General features: G+C 46.5%; 1 protein-coding gene across 8 annotated transcripts in view; it reads right to left on the bottom strand.

Moving 5' to 3' along the window:
* The window catches only part of Cacna1c (calcium voltage-gated channel subunit alpha1 C), a 541,159-nt gene that overhangs the window by 462,633 nt on the left and 55,284 nt on the right, over positions 1–23,242 (bottom strand). For all 8 annotated transcript variants that reach the window (XM_036181728.1, XM_036181732.1, XM_036181730.1 and 5 more), the window contains exon 3: positions 21,283–21,388. In XM_036181728.1, the coding sequence (XP_036037621.1) occupies positions 21,283–21,388 (106 nt within the window). The remainder of the gene's footprint in view (positions 1–21,282; positions 21,389–23,242) is intronic.

A 23,242-nucleotide genomic window follows, 5' to 3' on the forward strand; every position in this document is an offset into this window, starting at 1 on the left:
AGTCCTGGGTATGTATTCTATAATGCCACCAAGAGAAAAGCATTACTCTCCTGGTATCCCTAAGCAGAGATGACACCTACATGCCAGGGAGCCAGATGCATCATCAGAGGACATGGCGCCTATTGTTAAACCAACAGAGAACATCTGTAGTGAGAGGCAGTCTTCTTGATGTTAAGAGAACAGAACGTCAACACAGGATGTTAGGAGCCAGAGACAAGAATGGGGACAAGGAACAAGAAAAGTACCAAGGACTGCTGAGAATGTAATTAACCTAGAATCTGGGGTCCAGGGGTGGATCCCGGGGTCATCACTGCCATATTCACTTAGCTTTCCTCCCAGATGCCAGCAAATGCTCCACTACTGAACTATACCCCAGTGTCCTGCAAAGCACACACCAAGGATCTATGCCACATCTCCCAATAATGAGAGTTAGAAGTTGAGGTGGCAGATAGCATTTTGACACCAGACTGCTGCATCCCACCCTGGAGGAAAATGCAGAACTCCAGTCTGAGTTTCTCCCATTCCTGGTCATCACGGACCCTGGCTCCTTCTGACTAGCAAGGAATCCATCCACCTCCACCCACAAAGGGACACATGACTCCTCTAACATGAGGTGCTGTTGTACCACAAAGATACTGTAAGTAGAATGGTGTTTGAGGTAGAGGGGAGTTGTTGCTTAACGGGTACCAGAATTCTGTTTTACAAGATGAACAGTTCTGGAGATGGGATCTAATAACAGTTATACAACACTGTATATATACTTAAAGTCATTAAATACATACTCCCAAGTGGTTAAAACAGCAGGTTTCACTGCGTGTATATTTTAATACAACAACAACAAAAAGCGGCTTCCGTCCTAAAATGAAGACTTGCATAAGAACGATGTCACTGTGAGACTCGAAGAGGACCAGATCAGACAAGTTACAATGGCTCTTTTAGCAACTTCAGACTCAAGAATTAAAGGGGTAAAGCAACCACTGCACTGAGTCTTAGACACTAAAGCTGATGAATAAAGTTGGTCAGATCTGAGACCTTCTCCTAACCTATATCTGTTAACCTTACTACCCTAGCTACATACTGATAGGCAGCTAGGTGTCCAATACTAGTTAGTTGATGCCATTTCTGAAACTTAATTCCTCTGATTCAACTTCTACTTTGATTTGTTTGTTAACACATGCAATCTGCAAGAGAATCAAGTCATGGAATTACCTAATACAAAAATCCACTGGACACTCTGATCAGCAGAATCTACCTGTATTTCCTAGGAACACCTAAGTCCTGTGTATGAGGTGGGAGCCAGAAAAGAGAGCTTCTTAGAATCAGGATGCCACCATTCACTGGTTCTGGTTGCCCACCTTCCGTGTCTCTTGAATTTGCCACCGTATCTAATTGCTATTCTGTTTTATTTTTCTAAAGCAAAAGTTCCCAATAAATCATGAAGAACTTAAGACATAAATTGAGCTATGGTTGATAGAAATGTATTGATCTTACATGGTAAACTCACATGAAATCTTTCCACTAGTGGTCAGTGTCCCAGGTCCCTTCGGTGTTGCTGTTCTATATCCCAGGATGCTGCTTTATTTTACACGGTCTGACACAGCTCATCATGTGATTGCATCCATGCAAAATTGAAGGAAAAAAGCCCCATAGCTTCCCTTCAATATACAACCAGGAAGCTAAGCATCGCTTCTACTAATTTGCCATCAGGTAGGTCTTGGTGTTTCAACAGCACTCAACTATAAGAGAGATAAGAACGGCAGCATTTTATTCTAGACAATCATGAGCCTAGCTGAACCATCTGTTACAGAGGAAGATTATAGAGACTAGGTCCTTAATAAGCAGAGTCTGCTCTTTTGCATGAACAACCCCACCATAACCTATGTATCATAATAGGGTCCATGAGTGTGGTGATTTGAACAGGAATGGCCCCCATAGACTCATGTATTTAAATGCTTGGCCTATAGGGAGTGGCACTACTAGGAGGTGTGGCCTTGTTGGAGGCAGTGTGTCAGTGTGGGAGTGGGCTTTGAGGTCTTATATGCTCAAGCTGTGCCCAGTGTGGGACACAGTTGCTTTTGCTGCCTGCAGATCAAGATGTAGAACTCCCAGTTCCTTCTCCAGCACCATGTCTGCCTGCATACCACCACAAAAATAATGGACTAAACCTCTGAAACTGTAAGCCAGCCCCAATTAAGTGGTTTTCATTTATAAGAGTTGCCACAGTCATGGTGTCTCTTCACAGTAATAGAGACCCTAACTGAGACAATGGGCACGTGATTCTCTAGAGAGATACCTATCTGATGCTCTTTTTAGACATCACCATAGTTAGCAGCGAAAGACTAAGTTCTTCTCACATGCAGCAGGGCATCAAGTACACTAGGTTCAAAGTCTATGCAGGAAGGGTCAATGTAAGTCACTTAGGCCTGGCCAAGTCCCTGCTGCTTTCAGATCTCTGTGAGGCATGCTCAACCCTGGGCAGCACAGGTCAGGTTAGCTGACAGATAACAAGCCACTGAAACCGACCTCTGCCCAAACTTTGGCCTATATCCTCTACAGCATGGCAAAAATCAGTGATGAATGTTACCTCTGGGCAGGTGCCAAGGGCCTGAGGCCAGCTTGCCTTCTTGCATCTTTTATGCTTTCTTTGTGTTGGTGACACTTGCCTTTATTGTCAGAGGCTTCGCTCACCATGTACTTAGGGTAGAGGGAATAAGCTTGATGGCTCTCCCAGAGTACCTGGTGTCATCCTTGCTTTGCTGTAGCTAGTAGTCTCAAGATGGAGGTCAAGACAAAGCACAACTCTCCCTTCTTCATCGATACAAAGGCACTTCTGCAAACCTGGCTCTTGGCCCAACTACACGACTCATTCTATGACAAGTGTTTGTTCTCTGGCTGGGACATACCCAGCTTCCTGGCCAAGTCCCCTGGTCTGGCTATTGCAATGGATATGACAGGGACTTAGTCCACAGCCAGTGAGTCTTTTATGCAGAGTTGCTCCGGGAAGAGGAAAGTCTATTTTGGGATCTGCTACTCTCAGTCTATGCAAATGTCTCAAAAGTGATGAATGTAGCTTTCAACTAAAAAAAAAAAAAAAAAAAAAAAAAATGGTAGTCAGAACTCCCAAATTTCATTTTCTAAGTCCCGACACTCAGCCAGCGGTGCATACGAAATACACAGGTCGCAGTAAATGTGGCTTCAGCTTTACTTGGACTTGAGCAAGAGTTAGTTTAGCCTTAGTTTCCCCAGTCTATATAGTCAAGGAACTAAACTGGGTCATTACCGTGTTTTTTCCTAGCTTGAACTATTCACAAACTTCGATTTCCACCACAGTGGAGACCAACTGTGATCAAAGACGCCGCAGCACTGGTAGTTTGTTGTGAATACAGCACCAAGGATTTCTCACAAAATCTCGGAGTTTTCCCATCCTTTCTCCATAACTGTCAGAAACTGACATCGTGAAGCCAGCCAGAAGAACCAGAAGAACCAGTTGACACAAAAAAAGCAGACAGGATCCAAGAAAGCAAGCTACCCCCGGGTCCTTGGCACCTGCCCAGAGGTAACATTCTCCACTGAGTTTTACACATACTCCTCCCAAGATGTTTACCCAAGTGCTCTGTACTTCAGGCCACACTGTCACAAATACTGTTTTAAGAGACTGATGGGACAGCAAACAAGGGGGAAAGAGAGTTGCCACCTCCACTTCCCCAAAGAAACTGAAAACTGAAGTTGGTGACATCGCTGTTTCCTGTGGGGTTTGTTTGATTTGCGTGTGCGTGTGTGTGTGTGTGTTTGTGTGTGTGTGTGTGTGTGTGTTTGTGTGTGTGTGTGTGTTTGAGAGAGACAATATATAGATAAATTTGGCTGGCATGAAACTCACTACATGGATCAGGCTAGCCTCAAACTCACAGAGATCTGCCTGTTTCTGCCTCCCGAGGGCTGGGACTAAAGGTATGTACCACCGCTGCCCAGCTGTGTAACTTTAAAAACCACACATTTAAATAAGCATCTACTCCAGGTCAGCTCCCAGGGTTTTCCCTAAAGCTCTTTCCGTCAGGATTTAGAGAGAATGGAACTGGCCTTGTCTAAGCCTCCTAAGAAGAGAAATGAGTAGCTACTTCTCTTTAATACTCCAGCCCACCCTGCCCTACCTCAAGCTCCCATCCTACCCAAATCAAAACTCAGCCCCAACCTTACAAATATGGAATGATTCCAGGATGATGAACAAGACAGCCAGCCCCTTGCTGAGGGCTGTGGCTCCAACCCACAGAGTCTATAAGCATGTGACTGCTCTGGCCTGGGCTTCTTGCTGGATCTCTCACTGCTTCTTATGCAGTCTCTGTTCCCTGGGTCACATCTGGGTCCTTACCTTGCTTCCTGCTTGTTGCCTTATCCTCACAAAGCCAGCCTAATTTTAAGCCCCATCTTCTGCCCACACACCTGAGCCTCTGGCTTGCTGGTATTCAGCAGCCTCTGACTCCTTGGTAGCCCCGATTTGGTGTTTTCAACAGCCCTGGCACATGCCTATGAAGAGTTTCCCTGTCTATTCAAGATTGGCTCTCATCTGGCCAGGTCCCATTTGCTGCCCTGAGCTGAAGGAAATTTTCCTCCCATATGTTCCAGGTACCATCTCTTCTCAAAGACAATCCTGGTCTAAAAAAATTCTGGTGAAGTAGTTAACAACTACTTGGAAAATTAACTAGTTGGAAAACTAACATTCTGTTTGTGGTCTCTTTCTGTTACTATAACAAACAAAGAAGACAATAGGCTCACTTCAGGCTCTAATCCATGGTGTGTTGGCCGAATCACTTTGGGATGTGGTCAGCAACATGCTGTATATCAAGTATGGAGAGAAACAAAAACACACCAAAAAAAAAAAAAAAAAAAGAAAATGGAGGCTTCAGCCTCACTGTTCCCCTTCAGAGGCACACTCACAAGACTTCAAGACCTCTCACTAAGCTCTACTTCTTAAGGGTCCCCATACTTTCCAGAAGGGCCCGCTGGGACCAAGTCTTTAACACCTGGGCATTCGGGAGCATTTAAGGTAGAGGCTATAGCACCGGGCATCCTGAAAAGGCAGAAGCCTCCTGTATGTGACTGACAATTCCTACAGCCAGGATCTTCCTAGACTCCAGCTTCCCAAAATACTATTAATAGAAATGCCTTGAAATCAGAAGTAAATGGGTCTTGGGCTTTTTAAGTGAATCCAGAAGGGACCATGACATTTCCCATGATATTTTGCCAAGTCTTTCTCATTCCACTGGCTTTGAGCCTGGGCTGGATGAATACTCAGCCTGCTTCTTCACTGGTCTGAACATGGGCATCAATCTGCATTTCTGCAGGGTCACAGGAATAAAGCACCAAATCTCAAGGCAGCTTAGCTATCCTTTCTCCCTCAACCCAAGACACTCAAGAACCTTTTGTGAATCCTAAAATGAAGCAAACTCAACAGGTTTCTAAGGAATCCTACATGACCCCAAATGTTATCTTGTAAGTCTTCTACTGCTGTTCAAGTGACCCCCTCGACCCAACCCAAAAAGACCACATCTTCCCAAAACTAAAATATCACCTCCCAAGTCTTTACAGATAACCTCAGGAAAAAACTGAATTCTATACAAAATATTACCAGAAAGGCCAAAAAAAAAAAAGGAAAAAGACGAGGAGGAAGAGGAGAAAAGGAACTATTATGGCTGACCTAGGCCTGATGCAAAGCAAGGGTCCTAGATACCCAGCAACCCACCTTGAGTGGTGCACAAGACCAGAAGGCAGTTAGTACAGCACATCCTGTTCCTACTCACTCTTGCCATCACAGACACCAAAACATCCACCCATCTTCTTTAAACCCTTCTTACCCCATTATCTGGGGCAGACACTGAAGCAAAAGGTTCCATACATTAGAGAGACTAAGTCCTGTGTGATTTGAATAACACAGAGTCCGGTTCAATTATCGGCTCCTCCAACTCCTAGCTCTGTGGTCCCAGCTCGGTCACTTTGCCTCTGAATTGCTTCTTTGCTGAATGAGAGCTGAAAACATCTCCCTTGCAAAACTGATACCAGGATTAAAGATTACAAAATTACAAATTGAAGAGTTCCTAGCAAATACTATATGCTCTAGAAGACTACTGGAGGGTGATGTTTGTGTAACCAAAGGTAACTAAGAGCTAAAGAGAAGAAGTGACAGAACTTGAGTTTATAATGTACTCCTAAAAATGAGGAGCCCGGGCTGGTGCTGGAGTGGGACTTAACAGAATACACAAAATGATAATGGGCAGTTGGTGAGCAGTGACTGGAAGACAAGTTCAATGTTTCCTTGTTAGTCTATGAGGTGAGTCTTAAAATCAAAAGGTCTATTTTTACAGCGGGTCTTCCCAATGCTGTATTTTAATATGACACGCCAGCAACTCTTGGGGACCATCTGGATTTCTGCACTTGTGCAGATGATTGATTGCTGCAGAGTGATGCACTTGGGCCTTTCCCCGCCTTCATATGTGTCATTTCAGGGACCTTCTCATTTGCAGGACTCCATGGGTGTTATAAAAATGTGTGTGCATGCGTATGTGTCTGTGTGCCTGTCTGAGCAGAACTGTGTCTATAGACTCATCATACAAACAATAACGTAGTCCCAGAAGTTGCATGAATTCCCCATTCTTGGCATCATCCTAATTCTTGCCAGATGTGCCTAGGCATATTGTTTTCCAGTGTGTTTTTGCACACTGGTGGTGCTAATTCCAAGATTAGTGATAAAGAACATGAAAAAAATCAAGCATTTGGAATAGAGTGTGGAAGTGCTAGGAGCTATGAGGCCAGAAGAGGGATCTTGTTTAGGCCTGAGATACCATGGGAAAGGTCCAGAAGACAGGACGGCCCACCAGAAACGCCCCCTAGGCTTTAGCTGGTAGTTATCCTTTATTAACAGCCTATTCCTATATGGTTGAAATATTTGCTTCCCATATTCAGTCCTTCTACTTACCTGCTCAGTAGAAGGATCATGAAGAACTTTGCAGCCTCTTCACTATTGCCTTTGTTTTGTTGAAGGGCTTTGCAAGGACCCAGCCGTGAATTTTAGAGGTCCTGACTCATTCAGGGTTTGTGACCCAAACCAAGACCAAATGTGAGAGAAGGGGAGTATGGATAAAGACTGAAAAGTGGGAGGGTGGAGAACCATACACATCCAGAGATGGTTTAGGAAAAGGGCGTCACACTCCTGGAACCCCTGGGCCTTCCTGTCATCACAAGTTGGTTCTGCTGAAGTCACAGCTCTACCCCAATCTGTCCCTGTTCCCCACCCTAGATCTGTAAACTGCAAGGCTCCAGGCTGAGGACAGCAGTGGGAAATGGCAGCATATAGCACAGCCTCGTGACAATCCCTGGAGCGTGATGGCCTGCTTGTTTAATGTTTTAGAGACTTCAGAAGGGTCCAGCTGAGTTTCAGGAAGCTGGGCTGAGCAGAGAGGAGGAGTTAGACAGTACACTGCTGAGGACAGGAAAGCGGATGTCAGTCCTGACCTGGGAAGGGTGCCCTCTAGCCAGCCTGCTTTTGTGTGACCTAAATGCAATGGGAGGATTATTGGCAATGGCTTTAGGCAACAAAATGCTAATTCCACCAAAGCAGACTCTTGGCTTTATTGGTATAGGGTATCACCAAAATTTTCTTCTATAAAATACTTCCCAAGGGCTTGTCATACCATTTTATGGCATGAAATGTGTTACTTTCTATCTACTCAGACAGAGTGGTGATTGGTAGAGGTAACCCCAGACTTCACTGGAGAAATGTGCATAAGAAGGAACAGAAGGAACATGTACTCCCCGGACAACAATGTGCAAAAGAAAACCAGTAAGGAGACCATTTCCTACCATCCAAAAAAAAATATAAATGCTGATTTTGGGTAATTAAATAGGCCGAAGGTCTCCTCCCAGGTGAATCATTTGGGAAAGAAGAAAACCGTACCTATGCTTATGTTCTCTTAGATTCCCCAACCAAAATGTATTTACATGTCTCCCAATGCACACCACTTGCTACCTAATAAATATTCGTTTGATTAATGATTGTCTCAAGATGATTCTTATTTTCCTCTTGGTGACAGCTAAGTGTCTCTTTCCCAGGAAAGCCTTTCCTGACTATAGCCAGAGAATGTTGGAGCACAAAAGAACCAGAGCTTCTCAGGGTGACCTATTCATGGTTCCCTTTGCATGGCCTGTCTCTCTCCTGACCATGAATTCTTCCAGGCTGCTTCGTGGCCTTTCCCTGTACAGCCTTTCCATCCAAACACATCCCAGTACCCAGCTGTGACGGCGCAATGGTAACAACAAGGGCCTTTTCTTTCCTCGTCACCTCTGGTGCTGAATTAGTAGCACTCAATAATAAAAATAACAATGCTTACCATTTGAAAAAGCTACACAAAATTTCCAAGCACTTTTAAGAACATTATCTCTAATGAGATAATGCTTCTCACAAAAGTCTGTAGTTAAGTAGGTGTAATTAGCCCTAAGTAACAGATGGAAACTGAGGCTCAGGAGGTTAGGAGACCTGCCCTGGGGCACACAGCCAGGTCAGCACTTCTGTCCCAGTTAGCACTCCTCCGCAATCTGGGGCCTCTCCAGACTCCTCAAAGCGCCATTAGCAAGAAATGATCATTAAGCAAATTGAGACAAGAAAGAGAAATGCCAGGAAAATGCACACTTTCCACCAATCCACAAGCTTGGTGATACCTGACCTTCACAATTATTGGGGGTGAATCTCCAGTTGTCCTCAGAAAATTGGGAACCACTTAGGCCAGTAGATAATGTATCTTTTATAACTGGATGTCCCTTGTTCAGGGACTAGAACATAACAGATGCCAATTATGTGACAATTGGCCAGTGAATGCTGAAAAGCAAGACACAAATGAATAAACCTGAGGTAAAAGGTGTGCTGTGGCCATAGATATAAAAAAGACTTCAAACCGAAAGCCTTCCACAAGTTCAAATACCTGGCTTTCATGTGTATAATTATAAACGGCAGAGAACAAGTGGAGGTAAGAATGCCCTCATCCCCTGCCCCCAGCCAGGTGGATGGCGACCAAGTGCTTCCAGACACATAGAAACCTGGAGGCCCCCATGCTGATCAGGCAAATGAGACCTAGGTCACCAAAACCCAGTGCACAGAGGTGGGAAATCTCTTCCCAAGACCCACCTCCATGTTCCTCTCCATTGGGGCAATTTTTCTAAGTCTGTCTTCCCTTCTAAAAATGGCAGCTTGCACCTTCCAGGGCATTCTCTCAGAGAGATCTACTCAGGCCTACTGGCAGCCACAGAAGCACTCTCTTGGAAAGCTAAGGGTCCTGTGGTCACTCAGTTTTCAAAGCTCCCTCTTCTTAGCCAGTCAGGACACCTGCTCTTTTGGAGGCTGGTAGCAGCTAATCAACCATCATCCCCGCCCTTAGGACAAACCCTAGATTCCTCATCAGGTCGATGGTACCTCTAGGTATAACAAACACCCTGAGTTCCTCTTGCTATCAAGCCCTTGCTGTGCTGTGCTGTGCTGTGCTGTGCTCTGCTCTGCTCTGCTCTGCTCTGCTCTGCTGTGCTGTGCTCTGCTCTGCTCTGCTGTGCTGTGCTCTGCTCTGCTCTGCTCTGCTGTGCTGTGCTGTGCTGTGCTCTGCTCTGCTGTGCTCTGCTCTGCTGTGCTGTGCTGTGCTGTGCTCTACTGTGCTGTGCTGTGCTGTGCTGTGCTCTGCTGTGCTCTCCATGCAGGATTCTCTACAGGTATTGTCCATCTGGCCCCTTCTCTTCTCTGTACCTCCATTGCTGTTCAGGTGAACACCTCCTCAGAGAGCCCTTCCATGCTTACCTACCCACTGTCAATGGCGCTCTCTCTTTGCCTCTTTTGCTTGGTTCTCTGTGGCATTTGTGGTGCCCTGCCTGAGCTGATCTTGTTTACTACTCTGCCTACTGCATGTCTGGTAACATCTGCTGGCTCCTTTGTCAAGAGCCTGAACATGGGCTCCCTAGGGACAGAAGTTGGTGTTAGTCAGGAGGTTAGCTCTGAGCAGGACTATCCAATAGGCCTCCCAATAAAGGACTACAGAATACTCGGTGGACCTGCTCAAGATCCAAAAACAAGATATAGACATAACGGTGGTACCTGACTGATGGTCAAGATATAAAGACAGTGACACTAGTCAACTCCAGATGGGCCAGCTCGGGGCCTCAAAAACAGGAGGTAAGAGATAATGAGTGACTTCGATCCCTAACAGCTAGGCCAGACTAAAGCACCTTCAAGACTTCCTAGTCAGGGGAATATGCAGAGTGTCACTGCCCTTTCCTGCAAGTGTGCATTTCAGCTTTAAGAGTGCTTAAGCCCCTATACACATTCTCACATCTTTCTAATTTACTTAGCCAGAATTCTGTGTAAAATGGGCTTCCCAGAAAAAAAAAAAAAGAAATAAAACAGTTCTTTTCCTGGAAGTGCCTACGCTGAGAGAGGCACAGGGGACAGGATAATAGGGAGAGAGAGAAAAGCACCATGCAACGCTAGAGGTTGATGCTGCTCGATTCAGCCCACTCTACCTGAAGAGCACGTCGGTGTTTATTCTAATGGCTCTTGACTGCTTACTCTGCTACCATGTTTTCTCACCTGTCAGAAGCACAGGAACCAAGACCACCACTGAGGCAGAGACCAAAGGAAACAAGAGACACTCCCCGTGATGCTGGCCAGCCGTTGGGCAGCTCTGCATGCCCAGCACCCTCCCAGAGCACAGCTGCCATCCAGTCCATAGCTGAACCAATGTGTATACAGGTGTCCTGGTATCTTGTCAGCAGGCTGATTCATCAGAAAAGGAGGCAAAGATGTCCAAAATATCTAAGAATCCCTTAACCACACTCTCTTCTGGACAAACAGAAGGCGAATGCTAGCCTGAGGTCACTCAGTAAGTTGAGGAACACGGACGGAGTCCAGAGGCAAGTGATACTGGTGCTAAATGGGTAAAGCCCATCAGTCCTAACCTGTCAGGAGAGGGGCACTCAGCCCTCACTGTCCCGACACCTGCACGACCAAGGCTGGGCAGTCACTCCTGAGGTTCCTACCAGCTGCCAGGCATTGCACCAGGTGCTGTGCGCACGTGATTCCTACTCCTACTTGCTGTGAGCGGATGCTGAACTGTGCCCTTCAGAAAGGTCTATTTATGATCTCATTGTCAAGCCCGGGAATGTGACTTTACTTGGAAATAGTCTTTGCAGATGGATCAGGACAAGACGAAGTTGTCCCACAGTGTAGTGGGCCAGTCCAGAGCCAATGGGTGATAGAGAAGTAAGCTGCATCCAGAAGAAATACAAAGTATACCGAATGAGCCCTCTGGCCATGCAGTGAGGGACATTCACTCCAGCCTGAGCACATACAAAAGCACCCTCCCAACCAGTGCAGTTCAGCCAGCTCTCCAGAAAGCAGGTGACAGCCTCACCGCTCTCCATCCATCTTAGGGAGGTCAGAAACTAAATTTGGAACTTGGCTTTTGCGTCTTTTACATCTCTAAGTTATCTTGAGGCTAAGGGAAAAGGTTCACAGAGGAATGTACCAGAAACACAGAGTAAACATTCCAGACACAGAATCCATGGAGCTCTAACAGCAGCTGTAAGCACAGTTGTGGGGCTTTTTGTGTTTCCTAGAGTTCTTCCACATCTTCTCACTCCACTTGCCACAGCTCACTGAGTTCTTATCTGCATTTCACAACTAAGAAGTCTCAAGTCCAAGGCGGTACAGTGATACTGCCTAACTGGTAGTCAGTGGCAGAGGTAGAAAACGCCCCAGGGCCATACCAGCCAGTTTAACTGCCTCTTTGTCCAGGAAGCAGCCTGTTAGGTATACTTCTGTGGTGCTTCCACAAAATCTGGGCTGCTCAAAAGTCTCCAGTGCCTTACTGCCTAAGAGAGCCATAGAGGAACCGCTCTGCCTTGGGAGGTAGGGAGGATGCCTTCAGGACGGTGGGCGCCCACAGCTGGGTGCCCCTGCAGCCCCCCACCTGATGCTCCCAGCCCTACCACCACACAAGTACTGACAGGTCCCAAGGAGGCCTGGGGCTCACGGGCAGCTTTCTGGCTAGAAGCCTGTCTCAGGAAGTGTGCACCTCACTCCAACTCCAATTTTTTCTCTACTTAGGAAAAGGACTACTAGAGCCCTGTGTGATTAAAGATCTCAGCTAACATGAGTCACTGATTCATGAGAAAGCCAGGTCTCAAAGCCAAGCCCACTTCTCGGGAGCCAGTGGATGATCTGTGCCCTCCCCTGGTGGACGAGTGGACCCTAGGATATTCAGAGACACAGCACACCCTGAGGAACTCCACTCCTGACAGGGGCTACAGCTCTTCCTTTGGCACCCCCAGTAAAAGACAACCATGTACACGGTACACACACAAGCAAGCCATGAGCTCAAATAAAGCACCTCTTTCCAAGGAGACTCCCTCCCTCCCACACCTCAGGGAGGTCATGCTACACAGCAGTTAAGGGTACAGACTCAGGAGCCACCTGCTCAGACTGGACCTCAGAACAACTGCTTTGATTCTGCCCAGCCTGTGGACTTCGTGCAAGTTAGCTCGCTTCCCTGTGCCTCTCCCTCATCTTTAAAAGAGGATGACTATGGTAAATAAGTTCACTTACTGTTATGTCAGTAAAATATATAAATAAGTAAGTGAAGGGATGATTGTAATTATAACAGAAGTCTGCTGGAGTTGTTGAAAAGACTAAATGAGTTAACACATGTCGTGTACTTAAAACAGTGCCAGCAGTGTGAGTGCTGACATTAAAGTTGTCAGAAGGCACAGGGCCAAGTGCCTCAATCACACAGGAACTAGTGAGAACAGAGGCAGTCATGAGGGAAGGCACCGAGAAGCCAAAATCAATGCTGCTGGATCTCTAGTGCTGACACATCCCATTCATATGTAAGCCGGCCATCAAAGTCTACCTTCCTTCCTTTACTTTACACACAGCTAGCAAGGACCGTGTATGAACTTCCCAAGTCCACAGGAGAGGAGCAGGAAGGGAAGATGGGAGGAACTGGAGCAGTGGACCCCAAACATTTCACACCATGACACACTTCAAAGGCACACTGCAAATTGCTCCAAACCCACCCACCCACCCACGGGGCTTCACAGTATTCCTGCAGGTCTAAACCCTGAGTTTCGTAGTGATGATATAATCCCTGAAAGAGAATAAAATATGTTCACTATTCTTCTTTTAAGGACCCTGGGATCTCTATTTTATATTCTAGAAGGCTTTCTTCAAATATATATATAAGTGCCCAGGTGCCTGGAAAAAGGTTCCACTACATGAGGAGTCAACTTGATGCAGTATTTCCCCTAGAATTAATAAGGATCACTGAAAACAGAGCAAGAGGGGTCATCATATTTAGATTTCAAAGTCTCTCCTCCCGTGCTCCACGGGCAAATACAAAGCAGACACTGGCTGCTCCCTCTGAAATATTTAGTGCGCAAACACCTAGTCAAACAATAACCTAGGCACCCTGAGGGTTGATTAACCATGCTTCTACCAAGGATCATACCTCCCACTTGAACTGCCACACTCTCAACTAGCTATCGAAGGCTCTCTGCTGGGTTTTTTGTTTGTTTATTTGGTTGGTTTGGTTTGGTTTGGTTTGGTTTGGTTTGGTTCGGTTTGTCGCCCTGCCTTACCATACCAGGTCCTAGCCGGAACCCAGCCCCATCCTTCTTCTGATGTACAGTCCTTGGGGTAAGCCCCTAAGCTGGGGTTTAAACCTCCATGCTTCCACAGGACAAAATTACCATGAAGCTTTCTGAGGACTCTGGCCCTCCTCAAGCTGTGGTGACAGCAGGAATTCACATGTCTGCTCCAGAAACGGGAGCACCAGAAGACACGGGTAGACAGGCACCTGTGGCCCGGTGGACAGGAACACAAACCGGCAGACAAGAATCTACATAGCCCATGGGCAAATGGTGTATAGTCTCTGAGCTCTGGCAGCCATGTCAATAAAACAGAGCAATGATCATCACCATTATGGTGTCTAAGCACATTTGTGTTCAAAAGCACACAGGACAGTCACTGCACTGGAGGCCCACTGAGGGACAGCTGTTTGATCCTAGGCAGGAGAATAGAATCTGCCTCGGGCCTGAATGGAAACCCAACTTTCCAAGCTACACAAAGCATAAGGTTAATCCAGTTTGACTGGTCAATGACCTGGCTAAGAAACACCCCACCCCGGGAAAGTGGATTCATTGAAAGAGGTGGAGGCATAATTATTATCTTAATGAGATAGCATGCTTTTCCTTCCCAGAATCCTTGCTCTCTGCATAGTTTCTATGAATCTGCCTTGAGTTCTGCTAGGCCTGTCCTCCTTTCTAGATCGAGATGTGGACCTTTGCCTTTTTCTCTGTTCTTTCTCTTTCTTTCAGGTGCTTTCCAGAGCCTAAGAACGCTTTCTAGACCTGGGGCTTTTTCACACTTGCTCTAAAGCTAACCCCCCTTTGCCACGTGGCTGCTCTGCTTGCTGAACCTCCATGTGAACTCAGAAGCTGATGCCTTTCTCTCCTCCTCCTCTGGACAGCTGCCAAAATTTACAGCTTTCCAGGCCTATGGCTTCCTCTAAAATGCTAATAAAATTGTCTCAATCTTCCTACAGAGCCGTCCTCAAACTCCTTAATTGGGGAGACTAAGAACCCTAAGAGGGGGCCCCACTTTCCTCAGTAGCACGTGGCACCGAACATGGAGCAGCACAAAAGTTCTGCTGACACAGATTTGTCAGCTGTATCTGTCACTACCGCAGTAAAGCCAGAGATGGTGGGGCTGTGGCTCAGGTGAAGAGCACGTGTCCAGCAGGCATAAGACCCCAAGTTCCATTCCCAGCATCACAACCTCCCCCCACCAAAAAAAAATGTATTGAGGTAGGCTTGGAGATGTCTTAGAACAATTTGTTTAACTTGTTTAACTTCAAATGCATCGAGTTTGCTTTTGAAAAGGAACAGGTTTGATCTTGTTAGAGTTTGGTTGGCTTTTTCAAAATATCTGCTAATACTGTCACAGTTTCATCTTTGAAAGATTTTTGACAAAGAATGGAGCAAAGGATCCATACTATACTTTTGTACTGGCTTTAGTTCAAATTCTCTCTCTGCCAGTTGTTCACTGAGACCCTTTACTTCCATAAGTGGTCCACACACACAAAGAAAGAGCAAAGCCTGGCGGTGTTCCATCATTTGTCTAGTCACTGACTCCACAATCAGTTATCAAGAGCCAGGCAGGTGCCTGTCAATGGAGATCCAGTCCTGAGTACGATGGACTAAATCCCCACTTTATGGAGACAAATAAATAAAAATGGCCATGTGTCACTGGGGGTTATAAACAGTATATGCAAATCCCTAGCACCTGGAGGAGTTGCAATAAAGGTGCTACATCTCTGCCAGAAGAGACACACCGAAGTTAAGTGTCTGACCTCAAGCCAGCGGGCAGGTCTCCCCCAGGGCATTGTCTACAGGCCCTGACTCCTGCACAGCACAGCTCTTATGCAGCCCCCCATTCTGGTTCTGCTCACACCCACTTACTGGCATTTTTTTAAGGAGGGCTTGCTCTGTAAAAGTCTTTCCGTGTGTACTGGCCTAAGTTTTCTCCCACCTTCTGCAGTCTGGTGCTGCCTCTCTCCGTGAGTCAAGAGGCGTGCGGAAGTGAGCAGGGCCAGCGTGGCTCATGACTGTAGTTATGCAGTGTGTGCATTACAGCTCTCGTATACTCACAAAGTATGGCTGCTGAGTGACGATGACACACAGATGGCAGCCTGAAAACCTGCTTGTCATGCCGTTGTTGTACCTGTACGAACCCAGAGGAAGACAGCTCACTCCCAAGCAAAACTCACTCTGGTGGAATTAACTGCAGGTCACTGAGAGGAGTGTAGAGAAACACACACAGGCGCCGTTAGTCATCCTCAGATCTGGCCAGCAGGACTCACACTCCCCTCAGAACTTAGAGTGCTCAAAACCTAAGCCGGGCTTTAACCTAGTGCTACCCAAGAGTGGGGACACACTGAGTCCCTGAGCTGGCTGACTAGAGGCAGGGGAGGAAGGCTGAAGTCCACAGGATTTTCCCTCCCAAGCTCTCTCCCTATGCATCAGCATACCGAGGTTAGGGCCCCAGCCACCCGGCCATCCTCATGCTTTAGAGTGGCCTGGAAGCGCCTTCTGATCTCCTCTGTACCCCTCTGAAGCAGAGGCCATCCACAGGCATCGCAGATCCTAGCATCCTCCCAGAAATCTGGGTGAAGGTCTTTAGTTCTAAAGGACAGAAGTGTTTGCTGGCCCAGGGCACCAGGGCATGGCTCCATGCATCTTACAACCACCTCATCTAACCTTCACAGCAGGTTAGGGTACAAGTTAACTGCCCCGATTCTACAACAGTGCATGGGACTGTAAGGTCCCAAGCTTGTCACTCCAAACTCCAAAGAGGAAAAGGCCAGGCTCATATAATCCTCATTCCTGCTCTGCTTTCTTCTCTGATGACACTTGGAACCTGGCTCTTGCTTAGAAAGTACTTGGTACATATTCTCCACAAAACATCAAATGCCAGCATATCCTCTTAACACTCAACTCCAGCCAAGTCTTTGTGAACTTCAGGGTTTACAGAGAGCAGGCATTCTGCACACACAATAGGTTCTCCCGGCTGGCAGAGGCTGTTCACCAGGCACAGCAGACTTTACCTACAGAGTAACAGTTGTTGGCAGGTGGGGCTCACAGTGGCAGTGCTATAAATGGTGTACTTCTTAGTGGGTGGCATGGTCAACGACAGGACAATGATTAGTAAAGAGGGAAATGTCATGTCACCGGCCAGTTCAGCCTCACTGCACTTCAACAGCATCAAGAAGAGGTAACCAAGGTGATATGACAGCCAAAACGTATGCTAGATGCAGCATATGATGCAGAAGCTTACTTAAACCAAGGAGCTACCTTCAAAATAAAAATACAACTCTACTCTGGATTGTTTTTCATCTGTTCACAAACGTAAGCGAAGTGTCAGAAATACAGATGGGTGGAAGCTGGTAGAGCTGTGGGAGAAACCGAGAATAGGGGCAAGCACACATGTGAGTTTACAAGTTCTGTACTGGGGCGAGCACGCTTTGCTGAATAAACCTCTCTTGCACCCAGCAGAATGGGAAAGCTCAGGCAGTTGACATGTGTCATCTTTCTGTTTGGAGCCTAGAGAGAGCTGTGGGTAGACAGAAACCGACTGTGTAGGGAGCTGAAGGTGGAGTCACTCATACAATAGAGAACATTCTAGATCGCTTTACACAAGAGCAGTGCACCCCACACACACACACACACACTTCAGAAGCAATAAGGGAAACAGCTAAAGATACAGACTGCATGGGTCCCACTCCAGACTCAGGACCAGGGTAGGGCTGGGAACATGTATTTCGTCAGGTGCCATACAATTCTCAAGCCAGAGAGTTTGAGAACCATGGCTTCAGACACATCTCTGTCTCTTCTCTGCTGTGCTCAAACCAAGACCCTGAAATGGCAATTCTTTACCAAGATAAATAAAGAAGCTACTAAGCTGCTGGGGGAATTCTCAATCTTCATTCCAGGGGCAATGAGCAATTTTGTCAGGGGACTATTTTGGCCAGAGAGACTCAGTGAGCAGTTGTGATAAATCTACTGTGAAGAGACAGGTGAAGCGTACACTCAGACTAACATCCCCTTCTCCTTGTAGGCTAAGTTCACCTCAGCATCTCAGTCAGCACAGTCTTCTTGCCACCAGACTCTGATTGCTATAATGACAAGCCTGACCACCAACCAGTCCCTACTGGGTTCTTTTTAATTCCCGGTCTCCTTTGCCTACAAGGCTCCACTGAGGGACTTCACTTTCCATGAGTCCTTCTCTGACCCAGCTTCCTCCACTACTACTGCAAACAGCAGTGCTCACAGTCCAAAGTGGTCTTCTGTTTCTAGTGCTCTCTGTCCTGTGGACCCTTCCTCTCCCTCTTCTCCTCTCTCCCTCATCTCCCTCCTCATCATGAGCTAGAGTTCCCAGCCTTCCCATCACCCACAAGTATCTGGATTCACATGTTCCACAGATCCTCAGTAGGCCAGTATCCCATGAACCTTACATGTGACCCTCCTGAAATCCCTTTAGATTATAACATAGGGCATACATATCAACATCCCAAGAGCAGCACACAGGTGGTCATAAAAGTCTGTCTCCTCATTCTACCAGCCCGTCTCTGGGCCTGCTGTTACTGTCAACTGGACCTTGCATCATTTCATTCTCTCTTCGTACACACTAAGCACAATCTAAACGATCTCACTCACTCTGCAGGAATCTCTCCCATTCTCAAAGACTCCAGGGACTCCTCATTGCCTGCAGTTAGGTCCATAAGCTGAACCTCCTATCACCTGGCTCTTCCTATTCACTCAAAACCAGCACTGCACCCTGAAAAGTATTGGCCTCAGCTCCAAATACCTATTTAGACCTTGGAATCACCTCTCATAAGACTTTTCACTGTGCAGACACCTACCTATGTATCACTTTCCCTATTAGTCATGGGTTCTGTCTCTTAAGGTATCCCAAATACCGCACTTGACTCCTGGTGTGACTGTTTACTAAATGACTACATAAGCCCAAGATATACCTCTGAAAGAAGAGCCTGGGGAGAGAATGCCAGAGAAAAGTGGCCGTGAAAGTCTGGGGAAAAAGCAGTGCTGCCCTGGGAAGGATGAGCAGGACAGTGATAATAACAGCAACAGTAAAAACCCCAGCATGAGCAATGCCCCATCTTCATCCCCTCCTAAGAACTGCTACAATCTGACCCATTCAACACTCACCCCAAGCCTACGAGGCAGACACTACTGTGGCTATTGTTCCCACTTAACAGATGAAGAAACTAAGGCACAGATAATTTAAACAAATGACTGAGAATGGGAAGGGGCTCAACATGGTCTATGCACAATTAAAATCTCCAGACAGGCAGACATAGGAGGAGATACAGGCCCATGAGCCTCCATTGCAGGAAGTACTACTCAGGTGCAGAGGGGTTGAGAGCTGGAGAAGCAAGTCCTAGGAGTCACTTCCTTAGGAAAAGGTTTTCCTTCTGTGTGAGGGGCAGAGATGAGATTCAGGAGAGAGAGAAAAAGAAAATGAGAGGCCTAGGATCAATCGCTGGTGGTGCTCCTGTACATGGAAGAAAAGAAGCCAAAAGCACTGAGGGAAAAGAGGGGTGAAGACCTTGTCAAGCCAAGTAAGACATGTTAGAGGAGGAAGAGCAAAGGCCAGGCCACAGCACTCCCAGGTGGTCTCCACAGCAGAGCACTCCTTCCCACATGTGGGGTGGGGCTTCGTTGTTTGGTCTGTAGGGTCCTCAAATCCACCCTTGGTTCCCACCTTCCCCACCATTCAGTTGGTTACATGCCCCCATCTCCAGGGCAGAGAATGGGGTCAGAGGCACAGCTATCTCAAAGAATCATTTACTTGCCATAGAATCTACCCATCACTGAGTATCCAACTTGATTTTTTATTTTTGGTAAGTTCTAGTTTTAGAACATTTCATCATTCTGTTGTGGTTGGAAACAAACTGCCACCCCTCCAGTGTCTCCTGCATCTAGCCACCCCAAGAGCAAATTCAACACTGACTCCTTGTGATCACCTACCAGGCCTCCATTCCACACAAAGAGAGGCTGAGGGCCTTAGCCAGCCAAGGATGCACTGGCCTTAGAACAGATAGGAATTCTGTTTCTAACCAGAGCTGCTTTTGAAGTTCCTTCAGGTTAAATGATGGGACAAGAGTTCCAAGGAAGGACAGCAGAAGAGAGAGGCAAACACTTCAAAGAGCTAGAATCAATGGAAGATGTTCCTGCTTTGGGATGACACTTTAGCTCATACTATCTTGGCATGGGAAAGATTTATTTTAAGAAACAAGGTCATACCTCCATTGGCTGTGTGGACTTCAGCAAACACTTTCTGCCTACTTATTCTATCCACATCATCATTCAGTACTTGGTGCCTATCTCTGGGGCCTCTGGAAGCTATCCCCAGTTCATGACCCCTGCCTGCACAAGCCATGAGTCACAGAAGGACCCCAACCCATACTCACATATACAGAACATCTTCCCCAGTACAGGTCTGTAGCTAATTGCAAAAACTGAGGAAATTGGAGAGAACTCTAAAATGTGCAGTTCTCAACCTTCTTAATGCTGTGACCCCTTAATATAGTTCCTCATGTTGTGGTGACCCCCAACCAAAAGTTATTTCATTGATATTTTGTAACTGTAGATTTGCTACTGTTAGGAATCATAATGTAAATATCTGATATGCAAGATCTCTTATATGTGAAGTTGAGAGATTTAATCTCTTTGGAGATGTTAAAGACTCTGAGAGAAAAGGGATACCCCTTGACAACATCAGCAGTCAGGACTACAGGGAAGAGAATTCCACGAATTCTTGTTGCTCCTAAATGCACTTCATGCAAGAGTCCAATCTCATCTAATAGAGGGCACCAGTGACAGGGAAGATGGTAGGTTTGGTGACCAAACATGCTCTGGGAAAATCACATGAAGACTACCAATGTCTTGGCAAGGCTAGGAGAAAGTCGAGATTTCTCTGCAGGCTTTTGCTGGAGCTCTCCAGGCAGCCCCAGCTCTGCCAAGTGCATTCCAGAGCTTGCCTCAGATGCCCAGACCAGCAAAGGCCTTTGCATTTGCAGTGACTTCACACTCAGCCAAAAGTAAACACGCTCTCCACTTTTTCCATGGACAAATACTAACCCCAAATTGCCAGTGTTGGCCTCTGTGCAATCCAAGTGGAAAGCCGTCTTTCCCAAGAAAATAAAGCCATTTTAACTCAATGATACCTCTTGGCCGCAAGAGAAAACTTTGCTAAAAGCTTCCTAGAAATTATTTATCGTGCAGTCATGCAGGATGCTATGATCACACAAGCAATCCCTAACAATGGAACAGTGGCACTCAAAATACTCACAACCGACGATCAAAGAATGCCATCTCCAACACCTGCACTCCAGACTCAAGCAGTACATTTGTAACACACATGAGACCCACTACTCTCGCACCCATACATGCACACAGCTCACCGCCACCTGACTGGAATATTCTTTCTACAAGTAGACTGTGATAAGGCAGGTACTGATCGGAATAAAAAGCAAAATGTCCCAAAAAACCAAAGCTGTGTCGCACGTCGGCACCTGCCAAACATACATCTCGCCTCTCTCCCACCTTGCACTCAGAATCCACATGGTCTACGTTCGGTTGCTTCATAAGCAGTAAGAAGAGCAGAGGCTCCAGACTTACCAGGTTGGAGTTGGTGGCGTTGGAGTCATCTTCTGGAAAGGGAATATAGATCGCTAAGGCCACACAATTGGCAAAAATAGTCAGTAAAATAATTATTTCAAATGGTCTGAGAAAGGAGTTAAGGAGATCAATGCCATTGTTAACACAAGTGAAACAAACATATATCTATGTATTTTTTAGATGAATCAAAGATTCGTAAGAATTCTGTTTAAACAATGCATTCCAAGCCCCTTGTATTCTGAAGAGAAACATATGCCTTTTAAGTGCTTCTAGTGGACCCCAGCCAAAATTTTTTCCTAATATGTCAAGAGCAGTGGAGGCCAGTCGCGTGCCAGAGTAAACACAGATTTCTAAATACTTCTTCCCCTCTTTTATTTATTTAGATTACATTTGATTTCATTTTCTTCATGTGGGCTTAGGGTGAAGTGCCCTTTCTGCTCCAGGAAAGATTCTCCATAGGGCCCCACTTCCATGACAGTTCGTTCACGAACTGTCACCAATGGACCCATGCATACATGGTAAGGGAGAGCAGTGGGGTGGGGTTTAAAACAAAATGACCATTCATGGAAATCTACAGATTTTGCTTTTCAGTTTTTGGAAGCAAGGTTGAAAGTGTTCTACCTCCCTTGGGCTTAGGACTCCCCAAAGCCAGGCAGTATGTGCACTGTGGGTTCAGAGGTAGGAACTGTCTCCCCTTGCCAGCTTAGCTCTGCATAGGACATGAGGCCAAAACTGGCTTTAGTGTATAAGGCTCAACTAACTGGTCCTCTTACCACAAGCAGTGATGGCCTGGGCTATAGAGCATCAACCCAGGGTCCACTCACTAATAACAGCATAGTCTGGTGCTCTCATGGAAACACCAGGGCAGGACACAGTGAGCAGTAAGCTAATGTGATAGTACTTTTTTTTTTTGTTTGTTTGTTTTTTTGTTTTTTTGAGACAGGGTTTCTCAGTGTAGCTTTGCGCCTTTCCTGGAACTCGCTTTGGAGCCCAGGCTGGCCTCGAACTCACAGGGATCCACCTGGCTCTGCCTCCCAAGTGCTGGGATTAAAGGCGTGTGCCACCACCACCCGGTTTGTAATAGTACTCTTCTACTGAGACCACACCATACCAAGAAAGGGAGTCTTTACAGGAAGTCCCAATTTGTGTTCCCACAACTAATTTCCTGGCCTCTTTCACAGATCCTCTTCTAAGAGGCTTCCTATTGCAATGACAAAACTCTATGACCCAAAACAACGTGGGGAGGAAAGGGTCTATTACAGCTTACAGCTTGTGGTCTATCACAAAGGGAAGTTAGGGCAGGACTCAAGCCAGGAACCCAGAGGCAGGAACTGAAGCCGAGAACGCAGAGGATGCTGATTACTGGCTTGTTCCTTATGGCTTGCTCCACCAGCTTTCTTATACAACCCAGGACACCTGCCCAGAGGTGGCATTGCCCACAGGGAGCTGCGCCTCCTACATCAATCATTAATCAGGAAAATGCTCCACAGACTTGCCTACAGGCCAATCTGATAGAAGTATTTTCTTAGTTGCGGTTCCCTTTTCCCAGATGACCTGGCTTGTGCCAAGTCAACAAAAAACTAACAGGCACAGACCCTAATGAGAGGAAGGGAATGGATGACAACTGCAGGGTAGAGGAACCAACTGAACTCTCACAGAAATAACAAACTTTGAACCAAGAAGAGGCCCTGGAGATTACCTGTTCCAAACCTTTGAGGCCCAGGAAAGGGAAAGCTAAGAACTATATCACAGGTGAGTGGTCATACAGCACCAGAACCAGATTTCCGCCACCATGTCCAGTGCCACCATGTCCAGTGCTCTTCTCAAGCATTCAAGCTTGGGTTCACAAGCTTGCTAGGCAAGGGCACAGAGTTCTGTACTCAGGGGGAATCTGGATGACTGTTTTCAAAACGGATCCCCAGCAGCTGCATGGCAGAACTGAGGATGCCTCAGAAGATGT

The sequence above is a fragment of the Onychomys torridus genome, chromosome 3 (genome assembly GCF_903995425.1).
Source record: "Onychomys torridus chromosome 3, mOncTor1.1, whole genome shotgun sequence".
NCBI lineage: Eukaryota > Metazoa > Chordata > Mammalia > Rodentia > Cricetidae > Onychomys > Onychomys torridus.